Source organism: Aotus nancymaae, unplaced genomic scaffold (assembly GCF_030222135.1).
Source record: "Aotus nancymaae isolate 86718 unplaced genomic scaffold, 86718_ANA_hifiasm-v0.15.2.pri h1tg000041l, whole genome shotgun sequence".
Lineage (NCBI taxonomy): Eukaryota > Metazoa > Chordata > Mammalia > Primates > Aotidae > Aotus > Aotus nancymaae.
In genome coordinates this window covers 42,207,236-42,219,453 of record NW_026988455.1, presented here as the reverse complement: position 1 = coordinate 42,219,453, position 12,218 = coordinate 42,207,236, and the positions used below count along the sequence as shown (strand labels likewise).

At 40.3% G+C, this 12,218-nt stretch overlaps 1 protein-coding gene across 18 annotated transcripts in view; it reads right to left on the bottom strand.

Moving 5' to 3' along the window:
- TRPM3 (transient receptor potential cation channel subfamily M member 3) overlaps positions 1 to 12,218 on the bottom strand; it is a 605,449-nt gene that overhangs the window by 254,630 nt on the left and 338,601 nt on the right. For all 18 annotated transcript variants that reach the window (XM_064361657.1, XM_064361664.1, XM_064361658.1 and 15 more), the window contains one exon: positions 3,134 to 3,308. In XM_064361657.1, the coding sequence (XP_064217727.1) occupies positions 3,134 to 3,308 (175 nt within the window). The remainder of the gene's footprint in view (positions 1 to 3,133; positions 3,309 to 12,218) is intronic.

Below are 12,218 nucleotides of genomic sequence, written 5' to 3'. Positions count from 1 at the left end.
ACTTTTAATAAAACAAAGCGCAATTAAGATCTTGAACTCAGGTTGGTTGTAGAGATAGAGAAGTTTGGGTACATATTCTCTTTTTAGGTTCTTTGCTATAAAATGGACCAATATTTACTATCAAAAATAAGATAATAGTAATTTAACTAAATTTACCAGTAAAGCCAACTCCAACTTTGAGTTTATAAAAATTAGATTTTTTTTTTGTTTGGTGTCAGAGCTTCTGGGTTTACAGTGTTAAGCTGGAGGCCCAATGCTTTTTGTTATTCTTTTCACAAACTCAGGTTCATCTACTAACTAGATAGGTGTGCTGTTTTAATGGCTTACATGGAATGCTGGGCTTCTGTCAAAGATGAGGAAGGGGATGGGAAGAGATGAGATGGTACTGACCTGCCATGTTCAGTCTCTATTTAAATAAGGCAGGCTGGGTACGAGAGGGATGGGCACGAGAAGGATGGAGGAGGGAGCATCCTGCTGCAGGTGAGCTTACTTGTCATTTTTGTTTTGTAATGCTTGTCTACTCAGTAAACTTACTGTGAGCATTTTGAGAGTGGCAATTAATTGTATGTTATTCTTTTTCACATCTCAATGTTTGGCCTAGTGCATGGCATCCAGTAAACACTTAATGTATATTTATAGAAGGCATGAATACATATGCACACGTATGTTTATTGCGGCACTGTTCACAATATCAAAGCCTTGGAACCAACCCAAATGCCCATCAATAATAGACTGGATAAAGAAAATGTGGCACATACACACCATGGAATACTATGCAGCCATAAAAAAGGATGAATTCATGTCCTTTCCAGGGACATGGATGAAACTGGAAACCATCATTCTCAGCAAACTAACACAAGAACAGAAAACCCAACACTTCATGTTTTCACTCATAAGTGGGTGTTGAACAATGAGAACACATGGACACAGGGAGGGGAACATGACACAGTGGGGCCTGTTGGGGGTTAGGGAGTGAGGGGAGGGATAGCATTAGGAGAAATACCTAATGTACATGATGGGGTGATGGATGCAGCAAACCACCATGGCACGTGTAAAACTGTGTAACAAACCTTCACGTTCTGTACATTTACCCCAGAACTTAAAGTATAATTTAAAAAAGGCATGAATAAAGGACCATCATCTCATTTGGGGCTTTCTTCCCCCACAAATTTCATGTGTTAAGGGAACTGATTAGATTAGGAAGTCCCTTATTTAAAACATCTATGGCTCCTCTGAGTTTTCCCCCTTAAACTCACTCACACCTTGGGATGGCTTATTTTGATCTTATAATCTACAAGAGTGCCTGGATTTCAGCATTTGACCAGTGGGAACTCAGATTGGAGAGAAGTGCTGTGATGGGGGACTCTTTCCTGGGGTTTTGGGCTTTGAACTGTTGAAAGTAGCATTAGAAGCCTAATAGACCAAGGAAAAGGCATGAGGGGTTCAAGCAGAGTTTACAAAGGACCAGAGTGTTTACCATTACAGAGATTTTACCTTCCCAGCCTGTCTAGAGAAGCCTGATGGCACAATCTACCGCATATCTTCACAGTGACTTGGCAATGCTGGTGTTTGAAGGCCAAGCCTGGAAGCTGAACATCTCAGCTTCTCTGAAGTTACCAACCTGCACCATCTGGTCCAGACTGGCTGTGCTTCATGTGTTGAAACCCAATTCTTAAAAGAAGACATTTATGCAGCCAACAAACTATGAAAAAAGCTCATAATCACTGGTCATCAGAGAATTGCAAATCAAAACCACATTGAGATACCATCTCACGCCAGTTAGAATGGTGATCATTAAAAAATCAGGAGACAGGCCAGGTGCGGAGGCTCATGCCTGTAATCCTTGCACTTTGGGAGGCTGAGGCGGGTAGATCAGAAGGTCAGGAGATCGAGACCATCCTGACCAACATGGTGAAACCCCATCTCTACTAAAATACAAAAAAATTAGCTGGGCGTGGTGGTGTGTGCCTGTAGTCCAGCTACTCAGGAGGCTGAGGCAGGAGAATTGCTTGAACCCAGGAGGCAGAGGTTGCAGTGAACCAAGATCGTGCCACTGCACTCCAACCTGGTACCTGGTGACAGAGCAAGACTCTGTTTCAAAAAAAAAAAAAAAAAAATCAGGAGACAACAGACTCTGGAGAGGATGTGGAGAAATAGGAATGCTTTTACACTGTGTTGGGAGTGTAAATTAGTTCAACCACTGTGGAAGACAGCATGGCAATTTCTCAAGAATCTAGAAATAGAAATACCATTTGATCCAGCAATCCCATTACTGGGTATATACCCAAAACATTATAAACATTCTATTATAAAGACACATGTACACATGTTTATTACGGCACTGTTCACAATAGCAAAGAATTGGAACCAACTAGACTGGATAAAGAAAATGTGGCACATATACACTGTGGAATACTATGCAGCCATAAAAAAGGATGAGTTCATGTCCTTTGCAGGGACATGGATAAAGCTGGAAACCATCATTCTCAGCAAACTGACACAAGAACAGAAAACCAAACACTTCATGTTCTCACTTATAAATGGGTGTTGAACAATAAGAACACACGGACACAGGGAGGGGAACGTCACATACCAGGATCTGTCAGCGGGGTGGGGGCTAGGGGAAGGATAGTAGGGGGTGGGGGCACTGGGGAGGGATAGCATTAGGAGAAATACCTAATGTAGATGACGGGGTGATGGATGCAGCAAACCACCATGGCAGGTGTATACCTATGTAACAAACCTGCACGTTCTGCACATGTGCCCCAGAACTTAAAGTATAATACTTAAAAAAACAACAACAGTACTTGTTTCTCCTTTTTGGGAGGAGGAGAAGGAGATACGAAGAGAAGAAAAAGGAGACCACAGCCTATGACCTCCTCTCTTTTCCTCACCCTTTTATCATCAGTGTAGCTTTCATAGAATTTCCCACTTTGTAGGACATTTAGAATATGTTCCTCTGTTCTTCACCACAGCCCTCCCATGGCAGACATGTTTTAGACAAACTGTTCATAGCTGGTTCTGATTTGAGGTCTTGGTTGAGCTACTGAAAACATAATCCACTCACACCCTCGTTTCCAAGCATTGAACACAGGCTTTACGGTTCTTTTATGGGGCCTGGAAAGTTACCTACCCGCCTTCTTCTGAGTATTTATGCCCGAAGGCCAGGATGTCAGATGCCCGTCCACTCCCATCACAGACAACCACCGGCACGGGAGGGGTGTCTCGAAGGTACTCCAAAACAATCGAGATCACATTGGGTCCTCCTTCCACTATGAGCGCCACCACGGGAACACCTTGACCGATTCCTGCATTAAAAAAGGAAAAGAAAAGGAAAAAAAGAGAAAAGAACACAAAGCCAGCAAACCAAAGAAACAAAAAGAGAAACAAAAAGCACAAACTAAAATTACTGAGCACGGGGGAGGTAGCAACATGTGAAGGGATACAGTACCCAGCAAGAATTTACAGAAACCCTTCAGCCGAATGTTCCCACCAGAAAGTCTATTTGACTTTGCCCTCTCCCCATAACTCTGAGGATGCTGGGGTCAGCGAAGGCACGGAGTTCCATACTTTACAGGGGAGGGCCTGGGGTGAGGAGGGAGAAAAAGGAATTAGTTAACAGACAAAGCATCAGACCAGCAGCCAGGAGCATGGAAGCTGAACATGGTCTGGAGCAAGTCTTTTATCTTTCCAATGGGTCTGTTTCCTATATGAAAAGTAGGAAGTTAAAAGATGCCACCTCCCTGAAGTTATCACAGTGGTAAGAAAATGCCTACGTGGCTCTTTTTATTAAAGACTATCAAAATCAGCTGGGATCATATTTTAGCTTGTTGAATCAACTACTGGCTGAATTATGGGTCTATCTTTGGCCACAGATAATCAGATTGATTATTAATTTTTTTTTTGAGATGGAGTATCGCTTTGTCACCCAGACTGGAGTGCAGTGGCACAGTCTCAGCTCACCGCAACTTCCGCCTCCCAGGCTCAAGCAATTCTCCTACTTCAGTCACATGAGTAGCTGGGATTACAGGCACACGCCACCATGCCTGGCTAATTTTTGCATGATTGTTGAATCTTGACAGCACGATTGTCATAATGAATTACCCAGGAGAGATGGCATCTGCCATTATTGCATCTGCCACTACCGAGCAAGGAGCTAGGCACGTGATGTGAGTTCAGTAAACATTTGTTGGATTCCGTTGAATTAAGGGTTTTCCAGAAGTATTTAAGCTATTTATGCTGAGTCAGAGACATTTCCTTTTTTAGGTGAAAATTGCTTTAATTGCTGTATGCATGGTTCAGCCAAACCTTAAAGAGAAGTAATAAAATCAAATGTCCATGAGAGACATGATAAGAAAGAAAAATTCATTTTTAAGTGACATTTCAAGTATGATTTTTTATTGAATAACTTCCTTTTGTTCAATTTGGTATCATACTGTATTTTTTTCTCTTTGCTGCCTCAGAATAGTTAAGGAATTGAAAGTACTGTAAAAACGAGCAGGTCTTAGAGGGCACATGCAGCAGTTATCTTAAAAAAGAGATAGTCAAAATTCTGTGCCACTTCCATAAACATAAACTAAAATTAAACGACTCTTGAACATCTGAGTTCTCCCTTTTACTTCTTTTGCTACGTTTGTGTCTGATGCCAAGAAACTGCTTCCCAGTGATGAGCAATAGTGTGGGATTTGGTTTCTTGCTCTATTAGTAAAAGATATTTTTGACTTATGTGACCTGTTTTACTTCTAAAGCATAAATACTTTAGTTTCCTAGGGCTTTATCTCATCTAACTTGATGTTTTTCCTGGTTTGATTTTCATCTTAAAAAAATGATCTAGAATGCCAGTTATACAAAAATGGGTGCTGTTTTGCATCTCCACTTAAAACACGCAAAAGAAAATGATGATTGTTGTTCAAGGCAAGATGCCAAGATTTCTTTCAGTTCCCTGGAGAGAGAAGTGACTTGGGGACCCATGAGTTTTCTGTGGATGGGGAGGTTTTGAGAATTACTTTCAAATCCAAGAAGAGAGAGGTGAAAGGCCTTGCTGTTCTGTTTGACGCAGGGGCCCTTAGTGACCGAAACAATAGGTCTCCTTAAAGCTCTCTTTGGGTGTCTGTAAAGGAGATACTTCACTTATGTTGCTGATTATGAAGACTGAGTACATTTCTGTTGAAAGGTACTTTAAAGATTAAGGGCTGGCCAGGTGTGGTGGCTCACGCCTGTAATCCCACCACTTTGGAAGGCTGAGGTGGGCAGATTACCTGAGGCCAGGAGTTTGAGAACAGCCTGGCTAATATGGTAAAACACCATCTCTACTAAAAATACCAAAAAATAAAAAATAAATAAAAACAGCTGGGCATGGTGGTGGGTGCCTGTAATCCCAGCTACTCGAGTGGCTAAGTCTGGAGAATTGCTTGAACCTGGGAGGCAGAGGCTGCAGTGACCCAATATCATGTAATGACACTCCAGCCTGGGCAGTGAGAGTGAAACTCCATTTCAAAAATAAAATAAAAATTAAAAAAGACTAAGCCCTAACTTGAAATGTTAATACCACATTTCTCTTTGGGAGGAAAATGGCTGTCATGAAAATATCCACCCCATAGGGATTTGTATTTTGTAACATGCCTTGCAAAAGATACCCTATTTCCCATTGTTAAAGGTTACTTTATGAGGTATTTCCCGAAGTATTACTTTGGGGCAAAAGTAACTGCCGTTTTTGCCATGCTCTTTGTTTTTCCCTTGATTTGCTTTAGCACACGCTCACTGATTTCATATTAAGGAACAATACCCTATACCTGCTGTTTTATATCAAATGATATGTTTAGACCCATTCTAGGATCCTCTAAGATAGCCTGGAATTTGCCAAGTTCTGACTCTTGGATTCTGTTGGTGGCATCTTTACTCCAACTCACAGACCAAGTGTGATCTACTCAGTGTTCTCATGGAGGGAGAAGTGCTTAGCATGGACCTTCTACTGTGCTCCAGTGATCTACATCTACAAGACAGCAGGAAAGATGGCTGGACACCCCCTCTCCATCTGAGAGCATACGTAGGTAAAAGGATTAAATTTCATAGGCTGATTGGTTTGAGAGTGATATACGGTCAGTTTATTCTCTGCCAATATATTTGTCAATGTATCAAAATATTATACACACTCACACACATACATTTCGTTAAATTTGGTGCTAAAAACTGAATAGAGCAAACTGTCTTTTTCATAAATACTGAATATATGTATGCTTCCAAATTCTCTCTTATTGTTTTCAGTGATAATACATGGACATTTGTCCCATAGATAATAAAAGCCTTTATAGCCTAAAAACAAAAGCAGTGAATTTCTTAGTTACGAGAGGTAGAAAATCAAACTATGCCTAAAAATATCATGCTTAGTGTAAGTTAACCAAGATATGTTAACATTAAGCCTTTCTGTCAGGTCACACACACACTTACACACATACACGTATTGTCTTCATTTTTGGCAAAAGAAAATGACAGCAGATAACTAGTAATGACCTAAAGTGGGGGTCCGTAGCCTGTTTTCTGGAGGCAAGGATCTTAGAATATGTTTGTGAATTTGATAAAAGCTAGTGACACTTTCTCTATAAAAGTAAATATACATGTGGGTAGACACAAAAATGTTTCTGTGTAATTTCAGGGGCTTTATGGACCCTTGAAACCTATTTTAGCTGATCAGAAGCCTACGAATACCTTGTGAATGGACCTCTTGCAAAACCCCACCCTCATCACATTGTTACTGCCCAGTGACATTGATTAGCTAAACTTTCCAGAGTGAAACATTGTATATAGCAGTGGTCTCCAACCTTTTTGACACCAGGGACTGGTTTCATGGAAGACAAGTTTTCCACAGACAGTGGAGGGGGACTTTATTTCTATTATTACTGCATTGTAATATATAATGAAATGATATACAACTCACCATAATGTAGAATCAGTGGGAGCCCTAAGCTTGCTTTCCTGTGACTAGACGGTCCCATCTGGGGATGATGGGAGACAGTGACAGATCATCACACATTAGATTCTCATAAAGAGCATGCAACCTAGATCCCTTGTATGCACAGTTCACAATAGGGTTCACGCTCCTATGAGAATCTAATCTGCAGCTGATCTGACAGGAGGCAGAGCTCAGGTGATAACGTGAGTGAAGGGGACTGGCTGTAAATGAGACCAAGCTTGGCTCACTTGTCAGCCGCCTACCTCTTTCTATATGGCCTGGCTCCTAACAGGACATGGACCAGTGCCAGTCTGTGGACGGGGAATTGGAGACTCCTGGATAGGATATCACCCTACTCTCTTTCTATTCTCCTCTTTCTTCCATGTTTTTCTTTTTCTGTTCATAATTTTTTTTCTTAATTACAGTTTGGACATAAGATATTTAAAAATCTCTAGCAAGATTCACAAACTTATAAATTAGAATCTGCAGGATATGACTTCATAGAAAAGAAACAGCTTTTTAGAATGTCAAGAATGCTACATTTTCATTTGTGACATAAAGAAAACATTTTGGGAATCCACTGTTATATCCAGCTGGGCTGGATTCATAGGGCTCACTGCCATTTTCTTTATGCCCATAAAGAAACTAATATAAGTTCCTTTGAAGATCCTTACAAATTTGTGTCTCACTCAGCTAAGCCTATTGGTCATTCATTGAAAATAAATGAATAAAATAAAAATAAAAAGTTGTTTAGATTTAAATTTTAAAAATATAATCTGTAGGAAAAAAAATACCTAGATTCCCCCAGGTCCCTTTTCTGGTGAATATTTGTGCTTTGGTTTTGTGATAAAGTAAGCCAATTCCTTTGTTGATTGCAGTCATTTTTCATTTTCCACCATCACAAAGACTTTTCATAATTCTCAGAACTTTCCATTAGAATTTAATTTGAGAGCAACGTAAGGTTGCTTTAAGCAGGAATAGTCAAGATGCTTGCCACACTTGCCAGCTTTTGCAATTTGGAACTGGAAGCGTTAGAGCTTACAAAAATGTGAGCTTGAGTAACAGATTTAACAGCTGTGCATTCTGCAGGGTTTTAGGTTACCCCAGGGTTTTCTAATTACACACTGAACCCTAAGTCCTTGCATAAGATAATCTCTTAGACTTTTGTCACATTTTGTTCCGACTGCTAGGCAATTCAGACGGGGCTCCCAAAAAAGCGAAAAATGTCTAAATTGCCATAAGCAAAGACTGGGTCAGGCGTTGTGAGGGAGAGAGGTGGCAGGAATGAAAGAATGTCTTAAAAACCCAAGCAGTCTTTTCTTCTTCTTCATCTTTCATTTATTTATTTTTTTAAAAAACAGCAATTTAAAAAAAAACAGCAATTAACTCTCTTTGCTGATATAAAACCATAATCTATCATCAGTGTAGCTATTTGTGAAAACATTTGGTGTGTAATAGTAAAATGCCTGGGTAATGGAGAATTTTGATCAAACTAAATTAACACTTCGGTTTTATCTCAAGGTCACCACAGATGATCTAAAGTGCTTGTGGGCCTGAGAGATAACTGTTGGAAACTGGCTCATATTTACAAGGAGACAGAGCATAGAAGATCATTCTCTGAAAAGACTGTATATAGACGGGGTTCATTAAGTTAAATATCAGTAAGGGAGTTGCCATAGAAACTGGTGATACCTTAATGACTACAGGCCACAGATCACGGTTATTACAGTATAGGTCATTTAAAAATGGGATTTGCACTTTAAGTGAGAGATAACTTCCTGAAGATCTTGAACAATTCAATATGAAGTCTATCAGTGGTGGGTTGTAACTTGTGTTTAGTAGCTAAAGCCATGTCCTAATAACATGAACACAGTTAACAATTCTTCATCTTGCCAGCTCCAGGATTATGTTATTTTTAATGATTAAAAGTCTGTGAAGAGAATTCCTGTGCTTTGACATTCTGCATCCACGGGGAGAGCTGCAACCTCAGCCTCCTGGGTTCAAGACATTCTCCTGCCTCAGCCTCCCGAGTAGCTGGGATTACAGGTGCCTGCCACCATGCCCAACTATTTTTTGTATTTTCAGTAGAAGTGGAGTTTCACCATATTGGTCAGGCTGGTCTTGAACTCCTGACCTCAGGTGATATACCCTCCTTGATCTCCCAAAGTGCTGGGATTACAGGTGTGAGCCACTGTGCCCGACCCATTTTGCCTCATTTTAATGGGCACCAATTTACTGCCTGCTTAAGAAATAATGGCTAAACTTTGCACACCACCACTGCTCTTTACAAATAGTTTCAGCATTAGATTCTTGGTGTCCTTCACTACTTGGTGCATCTCTTCGGTGGCCTGGAAAGTGTAATATGAATTTATGAAAACTACATAAATCTGCTATCAGTTGTGCCTCATAACAGTCAAAACTATTTTTTTCTCACTAAGTTTAAGGTGCTTCTTACAATTAGGAAGATTCCTAGTTGTGAATACTTGAATATTGAGGTACAACTGTGGAAATATTATTGTGCAGACATAATATTTTAATATATTTTTGCAAAAGGAAATGTGATTAGAAATCTTTGAGCTATTTAGGAGCAGAGTGAGCCCAAGAAAATATCTAGGGATGACATTTGAAAATAAACACATTTCATTTTAACTAGAGTATCTCTTAGGTCTTCTATGGAGGCAGATATTTTGGATATTGCCTTCATGTTATAGAGTTAGGAGAAATTATCTATTCAAGACAACCTAACTATAACTGGAATGTACCTCACCTTACTTGTAAATGGGTAATAAACTCAGGTATCTTTTAGTGAAAATTTGTGATGTACCCAATTGGTGAATGTCAAACCCAATGCAAACCAATCCTGTATGCTATATATATATTTTTGCCATTACAATCCTGCATCGAAATTGATGCCCAGGAAAGCATTTGGAAAAATGAAGTACCACACAAGCTATTAAACAGCCGACATGCAACAAGATATTTCACTTCTAAACACTTATGGTTCTCTAGACAGAAAGAAATTCCTTGAAAGATGGCTTGGGTCCTTCCCTGAGGTTGGAACCTCCCAAGGCATATGTTTCTAACCCACTTTGGAACTAGGCAAGGGTAAAAATAACATGAATTCCTTAAATGTCTTTTTCTCTATTACCAGTTTCTATGGCAACTCCCTTACTGATATTTAACTTAATGGACCCCCTCTATATACAATCTTTTCATATTTAAAGGTAATAGCAATACTCTAGAATAAACATGCTTGTATATTTGATCTTGGCATGTGAAATATTAGCAAATTTGGCTGCAGACAGGGTGATGTCAAGACACTGAAAATATAGAGTTTGGATTAATGAGAATGCCTTCCTCAGACAGTGATAAAAAAATTGAAAACTGATGGTTCAAAGCATGTCTTTTCCTAGGGACTTAGAATGTAGAATCTATTAAATTAATATGGAAAACCACATATTTTTCTTCTGTTTTCAATACTGCCAAACAAATCTATTTTGTGCATTATCAATGCTCCGGGTATCTTCACAGCAATCCTGTATCAGCACCCATCCATTGGCCTTCATTTGGGGCATTGCCTTCTTGCTTTGCTTTTCTATCTAGTAATCAGAGGACAAAGAACAGAAGCCAGGCAGTGGATGAGTGGATTGAATGGGAAATCTTTTAAGCCAGCCGAAGAAGTCACTGTGGCATGTGTACTGAAAACACTCACAGTGTCCGCCCTATCCACTCTCCCCTATCAGAGAACAGACCGTCCACAGCATAGAAGGGGCAGCCTTCCTTGACTTTTTTCAAAGCTGGCTGAACTTACATGGATATCAGACCTGCATGAGCCAGATTTGCTTTCCTGGAATTGAAGTGGAGGTCGGAGCCCAAGGCCAGTAATTGGGAGGTGGGCTTCCAGGGCACGCATACTTGGGAGTGAAGCCTCTGTTAGTGGTGGTCCTCGGGACCAACCATGTGAAGAAGGTAAGTCAATGAGCAAAAAAGCTGTATGCAGGTAGAAAACAAAGGAGCAGAGGGCACTGTGGAGGGAGAGATCACGGGGCCCCCGGGAGAGGAAAGGAAGTGGTATGGGGGAGGAGGGAGGGAGAGACGGGAGAGAAAAGAGTGAGACTCTATGAAAGAGAGAGCAGGAGAGGGAGAGAGAGAGAGAGAATAAAAAAGAATGAAAGACAGCAGAGAAGAGAGAGGGCATCTATGAAAGAGAGGGAGAGGAAGAGAATAAAGAGGGAGAGAGAAGAAGAGAAAAGGGAGGGAGACAAAGGGAGACAGGAGAGGGAGAAGGCGGTGGAGAGAGAGAGCACATTAAAATAGCTGGGCTTATTGGTGACTTTTCAGGCCTATTTATAGTCACTTGGCCATGGTTCCTGCAGAGAGTCCCTTATTCACCAGAGGTAGGCAAAGTTTTTTTGCATAAAGGCTATATAGTAGATATTAATATTTTAGACATTGCAGGCCAAAGGGCAAACTAGAGAAAATTGGTCAGGTACTTATATAGCAAGAGAGAGAGAAAACATTTCTACACAATTTTGTGTAATTAAAATTCAAAATACAACTGAATAGATACATGTTTTAGAATACAGACTTATTAATAAAAATGGAATTTTTGTATAAATGCTGATATTTGAACTTCATTTAGTTTTCATGCCACAAAATATTATTCTTTTGATTTATTTCCAAATATTTAAAAAAATAAAAGAACTTCTTAGCCCATGAGCTAAATAAAAATAGCGTGGGCTATAATTTGCCAAGCCTTCCTATAGACATGTTTCTACCTCCTTATAAAATGTACCCATTTATGGCTGGACACAGTGGCTTATGCCTGTAATCCCGGAACTTTGGGAGGCCAAAGCAGGAGGATCACTCGAGGCCAGGAATTCAGGATCAGCCTGGGCAATATAGCAAGAACCCGTCTCTACAAAAAATATTTAAAAAAATTAGTGGGGTTTGATAGCATGTGCCTGTAGTCCCAGCTACTCAGGACCCTGAGGTAGGAGAATCACTTGAGCCTGGGAAGTTGAAGCTGCAGTGAGCCCTGATGGTGCCATTGCACCAAAGCCTGAGTGACAGAGTCTCAAAAAGAAAAAGAAAACAAAACTACATATAGCCCTTTATGTACTTTACATGAGTTTATCATGATCAAACATTCCTCTCTCCAGCCATCCCTCTGCTTGCTATACGGCAGTCTTCACCTGTCCTTTATCCTGAAGGTTCACAGGAGCTGTTTTCTAACTACAAAAACCTGGCAGGGAGAGAGTACAGACAG